An 18,755-nucleotide genomic window follows, 5' to 3' on the forward strand; every position below is an offset into this window, starting at 1 on the left:
GCAAGTGAGCTTGGAGGGCTGGCGTATGATGCGCTTCTGTGCTTCCGCAGGCCACCGGAGGCCCGGGGCGCCTGCGAAGATGAAGTTTGGCTGCCTCTCCTTCCGGCAGCCTTAATGCTGGCTCTGTCTTAAATGGAGTCAAGACTGTGGAGACACGCTGGCGTCCCCTGCTGAGCAGCCAGCGGAACTGTACCATCGCCATCCACGTTGCTCACAGGGACTGGGAAGGCGATGCCTGGCGGGAGCTGCTGGTGGAGAGGTTCGGGATGACTCCTGCTCAGATTCAGGCCTTGCTCAGGGAAGGGGAAAAGTTTGGCCGAGGAGTGATAGCGGGTAAGTGACAATGTACCCAATGCGCAGACAACGCCTAGGGCTGCCACCCAAGATCTTGCTTGGGAATTTGGGGGCTTCTCTTGTCGTCTGAACTGATTGGCGTGTATAACACAGTTCCTTTCGGCAACACACCTTCAAAGGGACAGCAAGGGCCTCGGGCTGGGGGTTGGCATACCTAGCTTCCGCGAGCTCTGGTAAATCATTTCTCCGCTCTGGGCCTCAGTTCCTATTTCTGATCTCAGTGAGAAGCCTGGTCAGGTCCATGTGCACATGGTGTTTGTGGTGTTTGGCTGTGTGTGTGTGTGTGTTTGTGCATACGTGTATGAGTGCACATGTGTGGCAGAGACCATGAAAAGCAGCCCAGCCCGCCGAATGGGTCAGGTGACCTCTAGAGTTGGGCTGCCTGCCTGGCTTCATGAACCTGCCCCAGCCCCACCACTCACAGCACCCTGGGCAAGTCCCCTAACCTCTAGGTGACTGAGGCCCGACATCAGCACCTGTCCCCTGGTGACCTTTTCAGGCATCACCTGTAGCTTCCCAGGCAGTGGCTGGTGCCCTTCCAATCTGCAACCACTGCCCTCAAAAGTCTGGCTTGGACCTGCCTCTTACTTGTGTGGCTTCATGAGGACGAGGCCCTCTCCTCTGCCTTTCTGGAGCCCTCCCCCTGCCTCTCCCAGCATTTCCTGAATCGGGTTTGGCTCGTTATCAAAGCTACGGAAGAAGGACTTGACTCCCTTCTTGTCATTTTACTGATGCCGTCTTACTCTCTATTGATTGTGACTTTGAGTAACTGTGTTGTCACATGGGCAGGCCTTGGGCTATGAAAGTGAAAGGCATTCATTTGTATCTCTCTTTACGTACAGGACTCGTTGACATCGGGGAAACTTTGCAATGCCCCGAAGACTTGACTCCCGATGAGGTTGTGGAACTAGAAAATCGAGCTGTACTGACCAACCTGAAGCAGAAGTACCTGACAGTGATTTCAAACCCCGGGTGGTTACTGGAGCCCATACCTAGGAAAGGAGGCAAGGATGTATTCCAGGTAGACATCCCAGAGCACCTGATCCCTTTGGGGCATGAAGTGTGACAAGTGTGGGCTCCTGAAAGGAATGTTCCAGAGAAACCAGCTAAATCATGACACCTTCAATTCGCCAGCATGACGCAGACCTATATACATTAGGTTAAATCTGAATTTCCACTGCTTTGGAGAATCCCACCCACTAAGCACTGTGCATGTAGACAGGTTTCTTTGCTCAGGTGAAGGAAGTAGGGGGTGGGGCTTTCCTTGTGTGATGCCTCTTTAGACACACAGGCAATGTCTCAAGTACTTTGACCTTAGGGTAGAAGGAAAAGCTGCCAGTAAATGTCTCAGCATTGCTTCTAATTTTGGTCCTGCTAGTTTCTGGATTGTACAAATAAATGTGTTGTAGATGACTGGTTAGTGTTTGAGGCTTCGTTCTATGTTTTCCCCTGATTTGGTCTGGTCAAAACTCATGAAATGTGTAACTAGCATCCAGGCGACATTACAGAAAGTCTGGGACCTGGCACTGAATGTTTGCCTGGTAGTGACTAGCCATTAATCAACCGACTCATGCAGGATGAAGAGGACATCAGACTTAGAGCAGCTGTCTGTCCTTTCAGGTTACTCTCATTCTGTTGTGAAAGTGTCTGTCAGTTTCTGAAGCATGTGTGTTACCTGCATCACACAGCTACTTCCTATCCTAGCAGTACATCCAAAATACAGCTCTAGTAGAGTGAGCTTAACTTGGAAATGTGATCAGTGGTGCTGTTTTATTTTGTAGTAATTTTTTTTTTTTTTTTTTTTTTTTTTGGTGATTTAGCAAAGTTTCTAGTTGTTATCCATGAGGATGATGGGCATTTCCCCCCAGGTATTGACTGCAGTGGCCCTTCTCTTCTGAGCCAGGATGTTATGGTGGTCGTACATCCCATGGCAGACGGGGTGGCCTGACTTTCAAGTGGGCCTCTTTGGAGGCCCCTGGATGCTAGGCTAGGGATGCTGAGCTGCTGATCAGACACTTCCTGGCAACATTGGGAGGGACCCGTGAGGAAACAATCTCCTTTTTGAAGATACAGGAAGATATTGCTGGAATCAGGAGTCTATTCTTTCTCCTGGCCAGCAGGCCAATCTCAGGGGACCGGATCTTCCTGGGCTTGGCCTCGACACTTCCTAGCAACATCCTTTGCTGAGTGTGTGAAAATGCTGCTTCTCCAAATAAACGAGGACAATGGGGACCAAAGCCTGTCTTGGACAGGATTTCCAGCCTCCCCTGGCTTCTGCCAATGAGATGTATATAATATAGAAGGTTAAAAAAAAAAAACAACAGTTCTCATTTAAATTGTTTATTATTTATTTCCATGGAATTTTGTTTTTCTTTATTAAGACCAAAAATGTGTTTCTCATTAGAAAATGGCAACTTTTATGGGCCATTAGTGGCCTGTGAGTTCATGGACTTGCATTGTTTCTGAACTGTTCACATAGCCTATACTTGTCATCTGAGGAGCCTTCCTGCTCCTCCTCATTGTCAGAGGGCTCATTTGGAGACATGACTGAGAGGGAGGCCAACAGAACGTAGTAACAGATATTGTACAAAGACATTACACTACCATTATCTGAGTAAACCAGACTACTAGGCACTTGCCCTGTGCCTTCCATCCAGGTAGTAGCAGAAGATGCAAATGTGACATTCCCAGAGGTGCCCTCCCAACTTGGGCCATTTGGTTCCTGAGGGGACCCATTTCCCAGGGGATGCCTAGTGGCACTCTTCTTGGACCACCACATGCCAGAGCGCCTGAAGGACTGGGTGCCACTGGGTCCCTGAACACTGGGGGCTCCCTGCTGACACATTTTGATTGCTTCTTTCCTGGCATTGATGTGATAGATACGTAGGGAGCGTCTTGTAGCTACCAGCTTCTTTCTCTTTGGAGTTGGGACACGGGTCGCTTGCTGAGCGGTGTTTCTGCGGTGATTTCTCTGGATATTCTCCAGGAGCCTGGGCTTGTCTCTCTGAAAATTGGAGTTGCGGTAGATCTGAAACAAAATGAAACATGTTAGTTGTTCTGGGATAAATTATTCCTTTCCCACCTCTCAAAATAGTGATTTTGTTTTACAATGGAGAAAAGAATGCTGTAAGTGGCAGCAAGTGTGGTTATGCTCTACAGCATGACCTGACTAAAGATAAACGATTCATAGATTAAGGCAGTAATATATAAATAGCATGGATTTTGATATTAAACTGCAACCCCGTAGAGGTAATATGCAGGTCTGCATAATATGATGCTTACATTATCTCTAAGGGGGTTGTAGTTTAATATCAAAATCCATACTTTTTAAGTTCTATACTTTTCATCTTTCAATAAACAATGTTTCACATTTTAAAATGCTATCTTTGACACTTAAGTTCTTACGGCGTATTATTTATATTGGTGTCCTATGAAGATATGTTTGAGAAAGAGAGAAAAGGGATTACAGAAATGCTTTCTACTTTACCATCATTTTCTTGTTTCCTGGAGAGTTGCTTGAGCGTATTTTGCAGAATCCATAGAGGTTCAGCTGGCGAATGATACTCTTCAAGCTGTCTGTTTCGAAGATCTTCTCTGCACCTCTCCGTTGAAGAACCTCCCTCTGGAAGAGATCCTTCTCGATGATCACGGCGTCTCCGTCATCATTCCAGCTCACAGACTTGAATGTGTCTTCCTCCACAATCATCCAAAGCTTTCTTGGGAAGGAAAGCCTAAAAAGGTTGTGGTTGTCTTCCACGTTGGCCACGCGTTGGTTTCGGTCTTCTGGTGGTGAGTTATCTTGGGAGCCTGGATCTTGGCTCATGGCTTGGTCCTCGTGCCTGTCCAAAACCTCGCTGGAATCTGGGTTTGGATCAGGTGAAGAACTAGATGGGCCCCCGCTTGTTGGCTCTCCACCAACAGATGGGGCCAGCTTGGCTTCATATTCCTGTTCAGTGTTCTGACTCGCCATGGAGCTACACCAGAATCAGGAGCATTTTGTACCCAAGGCCCTTATCACTGTCCTAGCAAGTCCAAAATGCCTCAGTCAGAGTAGGTGTGCCCAATAAATACTGTCCACAAAATTCTAGAGTCTCGGTATCAGGGCAACCAGTGGCTTAACTCATCATCTGCTGTATTTGTCACATGATGTCACAAAGGTGGCTCTCAGCCAATCTGGAGAGGGGTCCCTGGCCAGGTGTTGGGGGAGTAGACAGGTGGCATGGCCTTCAGCTTCTCCCTTTTCTAAAAGTATAAACAGGCATGGTTCAAGTTCCCAGAAAAGTCTCCCACCTTCTGACAGTCACATTGTGTCATGGGGCCAGGCCCCAGATGAGTTGAGAAACCATGGCTCTATGGCCACTCCCAACCCTGAAGACAGGGGAGGCCATTTGCTGGCCTCTAATTTGCTCAAGAGCCAGCCCCTAGTTAGCCCTAGCTTGGGTTTCACCAAGACTGCTTGAGTCAGATGGACCCCTCGTGGGTGACTGCCTTCTAGGAGATGGTGGTCCCTACCAGGCTGTTTGGCCTGATCTGTGTGGTAGCACCCCTCTTTTCCAATCCCCCTCATCTCCTTCCTGCTTTGGTCTCTTCCAAGTACTCCTAATGATCGGTTGGATGTGCTCCAGTGGGCCCAGATAAAGTGTTTCTTATTCCCCTTGGTCAAGTTGTCCCCAGAGTGCTGCTGTGCCTGAGCATGGTGGGAGCACTCCCCTCACTCCTCTACCACTGTGTTACCCAGAGCACCATTTGTGGTTGGATGGCCACATCCTCAGCTGTGCTTTGGAGTCTCCTTTGGAGCTCTGCTTGCCCCTGCATCTCACCCTCTTGCAGATCACAACAGGAGATTACCTTTAGTTTCATTTTTGCCCATAAATACTGTTTTCATTGCCCAAGACATGTTCATTTCTGAGGCCTGCTTTACACAGACTAGCCTAAGAAAAGTTTCTGCTTGTCTAGTTAGACCTGATTAAAGTAATCCAGCACAAAAGTGCCATCATTATGTATTTGAAAAGAGATGAGCGTATGAGCGTGTGTTGGGTTGAGCAGGAGGAGGGAGAAAACCCAAATGAAAGCCATGTTCAATCCCGGATGAGAGGATACAACAGTCTTTTTGGTGATACATTTTCTCTAGCCATTAAAGACACCTTTGTTCTTAATATTCACTCTGTATAGGGAGACAGAGTGATACAGTGGAAAGGCCCCAGACTGAAAGGACCCTGGGTCCTTGTCCCACTGAGTAGCACCCTTTGCCCACTCAGGGTCGGCCCTGAGTGCGAAGAGGGTTGGAAGAGGCTCTTCCAAGGTGCTTTTCAATCTCAGAGCTCTCTAATCCTTCATGGTGCCCCCAATGCCTGGATGCAGGCTTGGTTCATGGTCACCAAGCTTTTTAAAGAGGTTTACAAAGCTTTTGTTCAAGCACCCAGGCGCCTTTTCCTATCCCCTGCTGTCGGCAGGGTCTCGGCTCCGCTCCTTCTAAGCGCGTGTACCCGCGACGTGCGTCTGCGAGTAGAAAGCCCGTGTGCTGCTCCACACACAGCGGCCCCACCTCAGTCCGGTCTTCCCTGCCTCCCGTTGACCCTTCTGCTGTGAGCTCGCCTGGACCCGAGGCCGGGCGGTGCGCAGCTCTGTGGCCTGTGGCGCCGTGCTCAGCGTGACCTACCCAGAATTAAGCTGAGGACAATGGGATTTAGAGCCCCAAACCCTCGCCCCGGGACAATGGGAGGGGAAGTGTCATTTTTCTCCCTTCGAATGGAGCATGCTCGGCTGCAAGAATGCTGCTCAACATGGTGAAATGATTTTCTGCCCTGCGGGCTGGTGCACCCTGTGGTCCTTGACCCAGACAGGTGCGGAGGGTCCCACTGCTGTGATTAGCAGAACCAAACTGTGATGTGCACATGTGTGTTACTGATAAGACCAGGCCTCCCAGCTCTTCTTGGTTTCCAATGCCTGCTGAGTAGAAGACCTTCCTAGGGCCATTAACCAGCTTTGCTGGCTTGCACTTAATGGCCTTTCCTCTTCATCTTCCTTGTTGTGCAGGTAAAGAAGCTAAGTGGAAGAGTGTTTCCTCCTCTGGCCGTAAAGCAGGTACTCTCTGCAGCACCAGGTAAGAGGGGACTCAGCCTCCTTCTTGCCTTTTCAGTTACATCAGTTCCTACTAGGGATTCCACACACACACACACACACAGTCCGCGTTTGTTCTGAGTTTGTGGTGATGATGAGAAAAGGGTTGGCTAAGAAACTGGGCGGCAGAAAAGAGGCATTTACTGTAGCCACATATTCCGATGGAAGTGGCCAGGCCCTGTGGGGGACATTCGGCCTCTGTCAGAAGTAATCCAGAACCAAGGAACCTGGTGATCTTTTGTCACCCATCAGGAGAATAATGATGCTCAGGGGCCACAAGTGTGTGAGGAAATGGCGCCATGGATGGGTTGGTGGAGGGTACACGGGTGAGTCTTTGTGGAAAGTCATTTGCTGGCAGATATCAGCATCTTAGATGGGCGTGCCAGGCGGCTGAGGCATTTCCTTCAGCATGTCTTCACACAGCGAGTGTTAGAGGTAATGTCATTTCTAGTGGCAAAAGTGGGAAGCAACTTGTAACTCTCCATCAGTGGAGGAATGGTCAGGCAAATTATGAGACGACCAACAATGGGATATCACACAGGCAGTGAAAAACAAGGTAGATGAAGATTGTCAGGTGGAAAGAATGGGCTTGATGTGCTGTTAAATGGAAAACTCATGCCCTATCCTGTGGAGATGTGTTGGGAACAGCAGTTTGCCAAGATGGCTGAAACAAAGGACCATAAAGGGGCTGGCTTAAACAACAGACAGTCATCGTCTCGCAGTTCTGGAGGATGGAAGTCTGAAATCAAAGTGTTGGCCAGGTTCGTTTTTTCTGTGGGCTGTGAAAGACAATGTGGTCTGCCCCTTTCTCTTAGCTGCGGGCGGCTGGCTGGCAATCTGTGGCACTCATTGGCTTGTAGAAGCATCTCCCTTATCTCTGCGTTTATCTTCTCATGGTGTTCTCCCTGTGTGCATGACTGTCTCTGAAATCCCCCTTTTCATAAGGACGCCAGCCACATTGGATGCGGGTCCGCCCTAATGGCTTCAGTCTCACTTGATTGCCTCTGTAATGAGTCTGTTTTTATATATAAGGCCACATTTTGAGGTGCTGGGGTTTAGGACTTCAACATACGCATTTTAAGAGGACACAATGCAACCCATCACAACTGACAAAGGCCCTGAGGTAGAAACAAGCTTGGCATGTTCCCTCAGGGGATGGAAGGCCTGTGTGGCTGCAGGGTGGTGAATAAAGCGGAGAGGAGAGGACGTGGCTGGGGTGGGAAGCCAGATCAGGAGGGACCTTGAGTGCCCTGAGAGGAAGTGTGGATTCCGTGCTAGTTGGGGCAGGGAGCCCTTGAAAGGTTTCAGTAGAGGAGTGACATAATCTCATTGTCCCTGTACCAAGATCGTTCCGATGGCAGTGTGGTCACAAGAGTGCAGAGGACAAGTGCTGAGGCGGGGGTGGGGGTGCTATCAGGAGACTTCTTCAGAAGGCAGGGGGTTTTAGGGCATTGGATTGGGATTGTGGCCATAGAGATTATGGAGAGGGATCGGATTCAGTGTCGGTTTTGGACACAGTGCCACGGGATGTGGGCCGCAGATGTGGGAAAGAGAGGGAGGGCAGAGAGCAGCTAGGTCTGGGGCAGGAACACTGTGTAGCTGGTGATGCCACTCACAGAGGTGGAAGGGAGGTGGACTTGGTGGTGGTGGTTGGGGTCCTGAGTGTGTACAGGCCTGTCTACCTAAGGCTGAGTCTGACGGGGGGTGGCCTGCACCACGTGATTCAGAGCAGGACGGTGAGCAACGTGGGGGTCCCAGAAGGAGGGAAGGAGTGTGCCCAGCCATGCTGGGGCTGCTGAGTATGGACTAAGATGAAGACAGGACTGGCATGAGGCCGGCCATGGGTGCTTGTGGGGATAGGTCAGTCAGTGGAGTGGGTGGGGGGGTGGGGAATAAAGGGAGAAAGGTGGGGGTGGGGACAGAAAGTTCAGAGAGGAAGTAGACACTGTGCATGTAGACAGCTCTTCTGAGGTCTCGGCTATTCAGGGTTAAAGAGAAGGGAGGCAGAGCGGGAGGCACGCATGTGCTCAGAGTAGGGATGCTGAGCGAGCATAGATGGTGGCTGGTGGCACCCAGGGCCCGCAGTGAGCCAGAGGAGCAGGGTCCAGAGCACAGCAGGCAACTGGCTCGGCTGGGGCAGCTCACCCCAGAGGCGGGAGAAAAGCAGATCTGGAGCTCAGAAGGCTGCACTGCCGATTGGGAAAGGAGTGAATACCAGGCAGCTTTGGCCCTATCAGGGCTTTGTCTCATGAGGGTGGGTATATTTTCTTAAAATCATAGAGCGTACTAGAGGTTGCGTTTATGTGCTGAAAGGAAGGACAGAGAGAGGAGTGGGGGCAGCTCAAGGGTGGAGTTCGGGGCCGGGGGCGGGGCCACAGGCCTGAGGGGTGAGGGCAGCCACTATTTCTGACTGTTCTGTTAGGTGCCAGGTACTGGGCTGGGTGCTCTTGGTGCCTTATCTCCCATCCTCACAGCCATGTGGAAACTGAGGCATCTCAAGAGTCTGTGACTGGGCTGAGGTTCTGGTTTCAAGCCCAGGGCTCCTTCCAAGGCACAGCGCTGTCCTCTGTGCAAGAGGAGGGGACCCTCTCCCAAGCCACACACGCAGGAGGCTGGGCAAGAGTTGTGGGAAGCCAGAGCCCGTGTGACTGTGGGCTGGTGCCTCATTCTCCTCAGCCATAGAGTGGGCCTCACAGTACCACTGACCCTGCTGGGTTACTTGAAGATTCAATTTGATGATCCGAGGATCATGCCATCCCAGAGCTGGCACGTGAAGGCATGTGTGTGGGGTTGCCAGTTGTTCTGATTATCATTCTTCTTTTCTCAGCTCAGATTGGGACGGGGCGTCTGCTGACAGTGGAGAGCAGTGGTGGGGGAAGGGGCTTGAGGAAGGTGGCACCCAGAGGGGTGGAGAGGAGATGTCTAAGGGCCATCTGAGGTCACGGTGCATCCTGAGAGCAGAGCTGAGATTGGATATCAACGATGTGGGTTCAGCAGCCCTGGAGTAGGAGCCGGGAAGGTCAGTGCCTTGTTGGCGGCAGGGCCAGGGCACTGAGAGTGTTGGCAAGGCACAGCAGGGGGAAAAGAAGAGAAGCAGAGCCTGGGACTGTCCCTCTGTGCTGGAAGAGGGCTAACACCAGCCCCGACTCTCCACTCTGGCTAGGCCGAGGGGGCCCTCTGTCCTCTGTGTTGCCCTAGGGCTCGGTGACCTCTGTCATAGCACTGACCACATGCTGTCCTGCCTGTGCCTTCCTCTAGCTGTCCCTGCCCTACTCTGGACCACCCCAAAGACTCCATGGGATGGACCTGAGTCAGCCGAATCCCAGCCCGTTTCCTTGAGCCTGCTGTGGTGCTGGACATCAGTGACAGACGGAAGCAGCAGACCATCAAGGTCAGTGCGATTTAGGCCATCTGAGAGACACGGGGGTGGGGAAGGTCAGGCCACTGCAGGTGAGCTTGGAGGGCTGGCGTATGATGCGCTTCTGTGCTTCCGCAGGCCACAGGAGGCCCGGGGCGCCTGCGAAGATGAAGTTTGGCTGCCTCTCCTTCCGGCAGCCTTAATGCTGGCTCTGTCTTAAATGGAGTCAAGACTGTGGAGACACGCTGGCGTCCCCTGCTGAGCAGCCAGCGGAACTGTACCATCGCCATCCACGTTGCTCACAGGGACTGGGAAGGCGATGCCTGGTGGGAGCTGCTGGTGGAGAGGTTCGGGATGACTCCTGCTCAGATTCAGGCCTTGCTCAGGGAAGGGGAAAAGTTTGGCCGAGGAGTGATAGCGGGTAAGTGACAATGTACCCAATGCGCAGACAACGCCTAGGGCTGCCACCCAAGATCTTGCTTGGGAATTTGGGGGCTTCTCTTGTCGTCTGAACTGATTGGCGTGTATAACACAGTTCCTTTCGGCAACACACCTTCAAAGGGACAGCAAGGGCCTCGGGCTGGGGGTTGGCATACCTAGCTTCCGCGAGCTCTGGTAAATCATTTCTCTGCTCTGGGCCTCAGTTCCTATTTCTGATCTCAGTGAGAAGCCTGGTCAGGTCCATGTGCACATGGTGTTTGTGGTGTTTGGCTGTGTGTGTGTGTGTGTTTGTGCATACGTGTATGAGTGCACATGTGTGGCAGAGACCATGAAAAGCAGCCCAGCCCGCCGAATGGGTCAGGTGACCTCTAGAGTTGGGCTGCCTGCCTGGCTTCATGAACCTGCCCCAGCCCCACCACTCACAGCACCCTGGGCAAGTCCCCTAACCTCTAGGTGACTGAGGCCCGACATCAGCACCTGTCCCCTGGTGACCTTTTCAGGCATCACCTGTAGCTTCCCAGGCAGTGGCTGGTGCCCTTCCAATCTGCAACCACTGCCCTCAAAAGTCTGGCTTGGACCTGCCTCTTACTTGTGTGGCTTCATGAGGACGAGGCCCTCTCCTCTGCCTTTCTGGAGCCCTCCCCCTGCCTCTCCCAGCATTTCCTGAATCGGGTTTGGCTCGTTATCAAAGCTACGGAAGAAGGACTTGACTCCCTTCTTGTCATTTTACTGATGCCGTCTTACTCTCTATTGATTGTGACTTTGAGTAACTGTGTTGTCACATGGGCAGGCCTTGGGCTATGAAAGTGAAAGGCATTCATTTGTATCTCTCTTTACGTACAGGACTCGTTGACATCGGGGAAACTTTGCAATGCCCCGAAGACTTGACTCCCGATGAGGTTGTGGAACTAGAAAATCGAGCTGTACTGACCAACCTGAAGCAGAAGTACCTGACAGTGATTTCAAACCCCGGGTGGTTACTGGAGCCCATACCTAGGAAAGGAGGCAAGGATGTATTCCAGGTAGACATCCCAGAGCACCTGATCCCTTTGGGGCATGAAGTGTGACAAGTGTGGGCTCCTGAAAGGAATGTTCCAGAGAAACCAGCTAAATCATGACACCTTCAATTCGCCAGCATGACGCAGACCTATATACATTAGGTTAAATCTGAATTTCCACTGCTTTGGAGAATCCCACCCACTAAGCACTGTGCATGTAGACAGGTTTCTTTGCTCAGGTGAAGGAAGTAGGGGGTGGGGCTTTCCTTGTGTGATGCCTCTTTAGACACACAGGCAATGTCTCAAGTACTTTGACCTTAGGGTAGAAGGAAAAGCTGCCAGTAAATGTCTCAGCATTGCTTCTAATTTTGGTCCTGCTAGTTTCTGGATTGTACAAATAAATGTGTTGTAGATGACTGGTTAGTGTTTGAGGCTTCGTTCTATGTTTTCCCCTGATTTGGTCTGGTCAAAACTCATGAAATGTGTAACTAGCATCCAGGCGACATTACAGAAAGTCTGGGACCTGGCACTGAATGTTTGCCTGGTAGTGACTAGCCATTAATCAACCGACTCATGCAGGATGAAGAGGACATCAGACTTAGAGCAGCTGTCTGTCCTTTCAGGTTACTCTCATTCTGTTGTGAAAGTGTCTGTCAGTTTCTGAAGCATGTGTGTTACCTGCATCACACAGCTACTTCCTATCCTAGCAGTACATCCAAAATACAGCTCTAGTAGAGTGAGCTTAACTTGGAAATGTGATCAGTGGTGCTGTTTTATTTTGTAGTAATTTTTTTTTTTTTTTTTTTTTTTTTTGGTGATTTAGCAAAGTTTCTAGTTGTTATCCATGAGGATGATGGGCATTTCCCCCCAGGTATTGACTGCAGTGGCCCTTCTCTTCTGAGCCAGGATGTTATGGTGGTCGTACATCCCATGGCAGACGGGGTGGCCTGACTTTCAAGTGGGCCTCTTTGGAGGCCCCTGGATGCTAGGCTAGGGATGCTGAGCTGCTGATCAGACACTTCCTGGCAACATTGGGAGGGACCCGTGAGGAAACAATCTCCTTTTTGAAGATACAGGAAGATATTGCTGGAATCAGGAGTCTATTCTTTCTCCTGGCCAGCAGGCCAATCTCAGGGGACTGGGTCTTCCTGGGCTTGGCCTCGACACTTCCTAGCAACATCCTTTGCCGAGTGTGTGAAAATGCTGCTTCTCCAAATAAACGAGGACAATGGGGACCAAAGCCTGTCTTGGACAGGATTTCCAGCCTCCCGTGGCTTCTGCCAATGAGATGTGTATAATATAGAAGGTAAAAAAAAAAAAAACACAGACAACAGTTCTCATTTAAATTGTTTATTATTTATTTCCATGGAATTTTGTTTTTCTTTATTAAGACCAAAAATGTGTTTCTCATTAGAAAATGGCAACTTTTATGGGCCATTAGTGGCCTGTGAGTTCATGGACTTGCATTGTTTCTGAACTGTTCACATAGCCTACACTTGTCATCTGAGGAGCCTTCCTGCTCCTCCTCATTGTCAGAGGGCTCATTTGGAGACATGACTGAGAGGGAGGCCAACAGAACGTAGTAACAGATATTGTACAAAGACATTACACTACCATTATCTGGGTAAACCAGACTACTAGGCACTTGCCCTGTGCCTTCCATCCAGGTAGTAGCAGAAGATGCAAATGTGACATTCCCAGAGGTGCCCTCCCAACTTGGGCCATTTGGTTCCTGAGGGGACCCATTTCCCAGGGGATGCCTAGTGGCACTCTTCTTGGACCACCACATGCCAGAGCGCCTGAAGGACTGGGTGCCACTGGGTCCCTGAACACTGGGGGCTCCCTGCTGACACATTTTGATTGCTTCTTTCCTGGCATTGATGTGATAGATACGTAGGGAGCGTCTTGTAGCTACCAGCTTCTTTCTCTTTGGAGTTGGGACACGGGTCGCTTGCTGAGCGGTGTTTCTGCGGTGATTTCTCTGGATATTCTCCAGGAGCCTGGGCTTGTCTCTCTGAAAATTGGAGTTGCGGTAGATCTGAAACAAAATGAAACATGTTAGTTGTTCTGGGATAAATTATTCCTTTCCCACCTCTCAAAATAGTGATTTTGTTTTGCAATGGAGAAAAGAATGCTTTAAGTGGCAGCAAGTGTGGTTATGCTCTACAGCATGACCTGACTAAAGATAAACGATTCATAGATTAAGGCAGTAATATATAAATAGCATGGATTTTGATATTAAACTGCAACCCCGTAGAGGTAATATGCAGGTCTGCATAATATGATGCTTACATTATCTCTAAGGGGGTTGTAGTTTAATATCAAAATCCATACTTTTTAAGTTCTATACTTTTCATCTTTCAATAAACAATGTTTCACATTTTAAAATGCTATCTTTGACACTTAAGTTCTTACGGCGTATTATTTATATTGGTGTCCTATGAAGATATGTTTGAGAAAGAGAGAAAAGGGATTACAGAAATGCTTTCTACTTTACCATCATTTTCTTGTTTCCTGGAGAGTTGCTTGAGCGTATTTTGCAGAATCCATAGAGGTTCAGCTGGCGAATGATACTCTTCAAGCTGTCTGTTTCGAAGATCTTCTCTGCACCTCTCCGTTGAAGAACCTCCCTCTGGAAGAGATCCTTCTCGATGATCACGGCGTCTCCGTCATCATTCCAGCTCACAGACTTGAATGTGTCTTCCTCCACAATCATCCAAAGCTTTCTTGGGAAGGAAAGCCTAAAAAGGTTGTGGTTGTCTTCCACGTTGGCCACGCGTTGGTTTCGGTCTTCTGGTGGTGAGTTATCTTGGGAGCCTGGATCTTGGCTCATGGCTTGGTCCTCGTGCCTGTCCAAAACCTCGCTGGAATCTGGATTTGGATCAGGTGAAGAACTAGATGGGCCCCCGCTTGTTGGCTCTCCACCAACAGATGGGGCCAGCTTGGCTTCATATTCCTGTTCAGTGTTCTGACTCGCCATGGAGCTACACCAGAATCAGGAGCATTTTGTACCCAAGGCCCTTATCACTGTCCTAGCAAGTCCAAAATGCCTCAGTCAGAGTAGGTGTGCCCAATAAATACTGTCCACAAAATTCTAGAGTCTCGGTATCAGGGCAACCAGTGGCTTAACTCATCATCTGCTGTATTTGTCACATGATGTCACAAAGGTGGCTCTCAGCCAATCTGGAGAGGGGTCCCTGGCCAGGTGTTGGGGGAGTAGACAGGTGGCATGGCCTTCAGCTTCTCCCTTTTCTAAAAGTATAAACAGGCATGGTTCAAGTTCCCAGAAAAGTCTCCCACCTTCTGACAGTCACATTGTGTCATGGGGCCAGGCCCCAGATGAGTTGAGAAACCATGGCTCTATGGCCACTCCCAACCCTGAAGACAGGGGAGGCCATTTGCTGGCCTCTAATTTGCTCAAGAGCCAGCCCCTAGTTAGCCCTAGCTTGGGTTTCACCAAGACTGCTTGAGTCAGATGGACCCCTCGTGGGTGACTGCCTTCTAGGAGATGGTGGTCCCTACCAGGCTGTTTGGCCTGATCTGTGTGGTAGCACCCCTCTTTTCCAATCCCCCTCATCTCCTTCCTGCTTTGGTCTCTTCCAAGTACTCCTAATGATCGGTTGGATGTGCTCCAGTGGGCCCAGATAAAGTGTTTCTTATTCCCCTTGGTCAAGTTGTCCCCAGAGTGCTGCTGTGCCTGAGCATGGTGGGAGCACTCCCCTCACTCCTCTACCACTGTGTTACCCAGAGCACCATTTGTGGTTGGATGGCCACATCCTCAGCTGTGCTTTGGAGTCTCCTTTGGAGCTCTGCTTGCCCCTGCATCTCACCCTCTTGCAGATCACAACAGGAGATTACCTTTAGTTTCATTTTTGCCCATAAATACTGTTTTCATTGCCCAAGACATGTTCATTTCTGAGGCCTGCTTTACACAGACTAGCCTAAGAAAAGTTTCTGCTTGTCTAGTTAGACCTGATTAAAGTAATCCAGCACAAAAGTGCCATCATTATGTATTTGAAAAGAGATGAGCGTATGAGCGTGTGTTGGGTTGAGCAGGAGGAGGGAGAAAACCCAAATGAAAGCCATGTTCAATCCCGGATGAGAGGATACAACAGTCTTTTTGGTGATACATTTTCTCTAGCCATTAAAGACACCTTTGTTCTTAATATTCACTCTGTATAGGGAGACAGAGTGATACAGTGGAAAGGCCCCAGACTGAAAGGACCCTGGGTCCTTGTCCCACTGAGTAGCACCCTTTGCCCACTCAGGGTCGGCCCTGAGTGCGAAGAGGGTTGGAAGAGGCTCTTCCAAGGTGCTTTTCAATCTCAGAGCTCTCTAATCCTTCATGGTGCCCCCAATGCCTGGATGCAGGCTTGGTTCATGGTCACCAAGCTTTTTAAAGAGGTTTACAAAGCTTTTGTTCAAGCACCCAGGCGCCTTTTCCTATCCCCTGCTGTCGGCAGGGTCTCGGCTCCGCTCCTTCTAAGCGCGTGTACCCGCGACGTGCGTCTGCGAGTAGAAAGCCCGTGTGCTGCTCCACACACAGCGGCCCCACCTCAGTCCGGTCTTCCCTGCCTCCCGTTGACCCTTCTGCTGTGAGCTCGCCTGGACCCGAGGCCGGGCGGTGCGCAGCTCTGTGGCCTGTGGCGCCGTGCTCAGCGTGACCTACCCAGAATTAAGCTGAGGACAATGGGATTTAGAGCCCCAAACCCTCGCCCCGGGACAATGGGAGGGGAAGTGTCATTTTTCTCCCTTCGAATGGAGCATGCTCGGCTGCAAGAATGCTGCTCAACATGGTGAAATGATTTTCTGCCCTGCGGGCTGGTGCACCCTGTGGTCCTTGACCCAGACAGGTGCGGAGGGTCCCACTGCTGTGATTAGCAGAACCAAACTGTGATGTGCACATGTGTGTTACTGATAAGACCAGGCCTCCCAGCTCTTCTTGGTTTCCAATGCCTGCTGAGTAGAAGACCTTCCTAGGGCCATTAACCAGCTTTGCTGGCTTGCACTTAATGGCCTTTCCTCTTCATCTTCCTTGTTGTGCAGGTAAAGAAGCTAAGTGGAAGAGTGTTTCCTCCTCTGGCCGTAAAGCAGGTACTCTCTGCAGCACCAGGTAAGAGGGGACTCAGCCTCCTTCTTGCCTTTTCAGTTACATCAGTTCCTACTAGGGATTCCACACACACACACACACACAGTCCGCGTTTGTTCTGAGTTTGTGGTGATGATGAGAAAAGGGTTGGCTAAGAAACTGGGCGGCAGAAAAGAGGCATTTACTGTAGCCACATATTCCGATGGAAGTGGCCAGGCCCTGTGGGGGACATTCGGCCTCTGTCAGAAGTAATCCAGAACCAAGGAACCTGGTGATCTTTTGTCACCCATCAGGAGAATAATGATGCTCAGGGGCCACAAGTGTGTGAGGAAATGGCGCCATGGATGGGTTGGTGGAGGGTACACGGGTGAGTCTTTGTGGAAAGTCATTTGCTGGCAGATATCAGCATCTTAGATGGGCGTGCCAGGCGGCTGAGGCATTTCCTTCAGCATGTCTTCACACAGCGAGTGTTAGAGGTAATGTCATTTCTAGTGGCAAAAGTGGGAAGCAACTTGTAACTCTCCATCAGTGGAGGAATGGTCAGGCAAATTATGAGACGACCAACAATGGGATATCACACAGGCAGTGAAAAACAAGGTAGATGAAGATTGTCAGGTGGAAAGAATGGGCTTGATGTGCTGTTAAATGGAAAACTCATGCCCTATCCTGTGGAGATGTGTTGGGAACAGCAGTTTGCCAAGATGGCTGAAACAAAGGACCATAAAGGGGCTGGCTTAAACAACAGACAGTCATTGTCTCGCAGTTCTGGAGGATGGAAGTCTGAAATCAAAGTGTTGGCCAGGTTCGTTTTTTCTGTGGGCTGTGAAAGACAATGTGGTCTGCCCCTTTCTCTTAGCTGCGGGCGGCTGGCTGGCAATCTGTGGCACTCATTGGCTTGTAGAAGCATCTCCCTTATCTCTGCGTTTATCTTCTCATGGTGTTCTCCCTGTGTGCATGACTGTCTCTGAAATCCCCCTTTTCATAAGGACGCCAGCCACATTGGATGCGGGTCCGCCCTAATGGCTTCAGTCTCACTTGATTGCCTCTGTAATGAGTCTGTTTTTATATATAAGGCCACATTTTGAGGTGCTGGGGTTTAGGACTTCAACATACGCATTTTAAGAGGACACAATGCAACCCATCACAACTGACAAAGGCCCTGAGGTAGAAACAAGCTTGGCATGTTCCCTCAGGGGATGGAAGGCCTGTGTGGCTGCAGGGTGGTGAATAAAGGGGAGAGGAGAGGACGTGGCTGGGGTGGGAAGCCAGATCAGGAGGGACCTTGAGTGCCCTGAGAGGAAGTGTGGATTCCGTGCTAGTTGGGGCAGGGAGCCCTTGAAAGGTTTCAGTAGAGGAGTGACATAATCTCATTGTCCCTGTACCAAGATCGTTCCGATGGCAGTGTGGTCACAAGAGTGCAGAGGACAAGTGCTGAGGCGGGGGTGGGGGTGCTATCAGGAGACTTCTTCAGAAGGCAGGGGGTTTTAGGGCATTGGATTGGGATTGTGGCCATAGAGATTATGGAGAGGGATCGGATTCAGTGTCGGTTTTGGACACAGTGCCACGGGATGTGGGCCGCAGATGTGGGAAAGAGAGGGAGGGCAGAGAGCAGCTAGGTCTGGGGCAGGAACACTGTGTAGCTGGTGATGCCACTCACAGAGGTGGAAGGGAGGTGGACTTGGTGGTGGTGGTTGGGGTCCTGAGTGTGTACAGGCCTGTCTACCTAAGGCTGAGTCTGACGGGGGGTGGCCTGCACCACGTGATTCAGAGCAGGACGGTGAGCAACGTGGGGGTCCCAGAAGGAGGGAAGGAGTGTGCCCAGCCATGCTGGGGCTGCTGAGTATGGACTAAGATGAAGACAGGACTGGCATGAGGCCGGCCATGGGTGCTTGTGGGGATAGGTCAGTCAGTGGAGTGGGTGGGGGGGTGGGGAATAAAGGGAGAAAGGTGGGGGTGGGGGCAGAAAGTTCAGAGAGGAAGTAGACACTGTGCATGTAGACAGCTCTTCTGAGGTCTCGGCTATTCAGGGTTAAAGAGAAGGGAGGCAGAGCGGGAGGCACGCATGTGCTCAGAGTAGGGATGCTGAGCGAGCATAGATGGTGGCTGGTGGCACCCAGGGCCCGCAGTGAGCCAGAGGAGCAGGGTCCAGAGCACAGCAGGCAACTGGCTCGGCTGGGGCAGCTCACCCCAGAGGCGGGAGAAAAGCAGATCTGGAGCTCAGAAGGCTGCACTGCCGATTGGGAAAGGAGTGAATACCAGGCAGCTTTGGCCCTATCAGGGCTTTGTCTCATGAGGGTGGGTATATTTTCTTAAAATCATAGAGCGTACTAGAGGTTGCGTTTATGTGCTGAAAGGAAGGACAGAGAGAGGAGTGGGGGCAGCTCAAGGGTGGAGT

The 18,755-nt window shown here is 50.6% G+C and overlaps 3 protein-coding genes and 1 pseudogene across 3 annotated transcripts; 2 read left to right on the forward strand and 2 right to left on the reverse strand.

Moving 5' to 3' along the window:
* The first annotated feature begins 54 nt into the window (after positions 1–54).
* LOC100436004 (EOLA-like protein) lies at positions 55–4,095 on the forward strand. The gene is given in 4 exon segments (XM_024241030.3): positions 55–112; positions 114–333; positions 1,197–1,375; positions 3,888–4,095. Coding segments are annotated over 4 exon segments (441 nt in total). The 5' UTR covers positions 55–79; the 3' UTR covers positions 3,897–4,095.
* Positions 2,685–4,324, reverse strand: LOC112130987 (heat shock transcription factor, X-linked member 3). Its single transcript, XM_024241031.3, has 2 exons — positions 3,842–4,324; positions 2,685–3,382 (listed from the first exon to the last, which is right to left on the reverse strand). Exons 1-2 carry the CDS (start codon positions 4,322–4,324, stop codon positions 2,798–2,800), a joined length of 1,068 nt encoding a protein of 355 aa, XP_024096799.1. The 3' UTR covers positions 2,685–2,797.
* Positions 4,325–9,999: 5,675 nt separating this feature from the next.
* LOC112128500 (EOLA-like protein) lies at positions 10,000–14,022 on the forward strand (annotated as a pseudogene).
* Positions 12,606–14,433, reverse strand: LOC112130989 (heat shock transcription factor, X-linked member 3). Its single transcript, XM_024241032.2, has 2 exons — positions 13,769–14,433; positions 12,606–13,309 (listed from the first exon to the last, which is right to left on the reverse strand). Exons 1-2 carry the CDS (start codon positions 14,249–14,251, stop codon positions 12,725–12,727), a joined length of 1,068 nt encoding a protein of 355 aa, XP_024096800.1. The 5' UTR covers positions 14,252–14,433; the 3' UTR covers positions 12,606–12,724.
* Positions 14,434–18,755: the final 4,322 nt, after the last annotated feature.

The sequence above is a fragment of the Pongo abelii genome, chromosome X (genome assembly GCF_028885655.2).
Source record: "Pongo abelii isolate AG06213 chromosome X, NHGRI_mPonAbe1-v2.0_pri, whole genome shotgun sequence".
Taxonomy (NCBI): Eukaryota; Metazoa; Chordata; class Mammalia; order Primates; family Hominidae; genus Pongo; species Pongo abelii.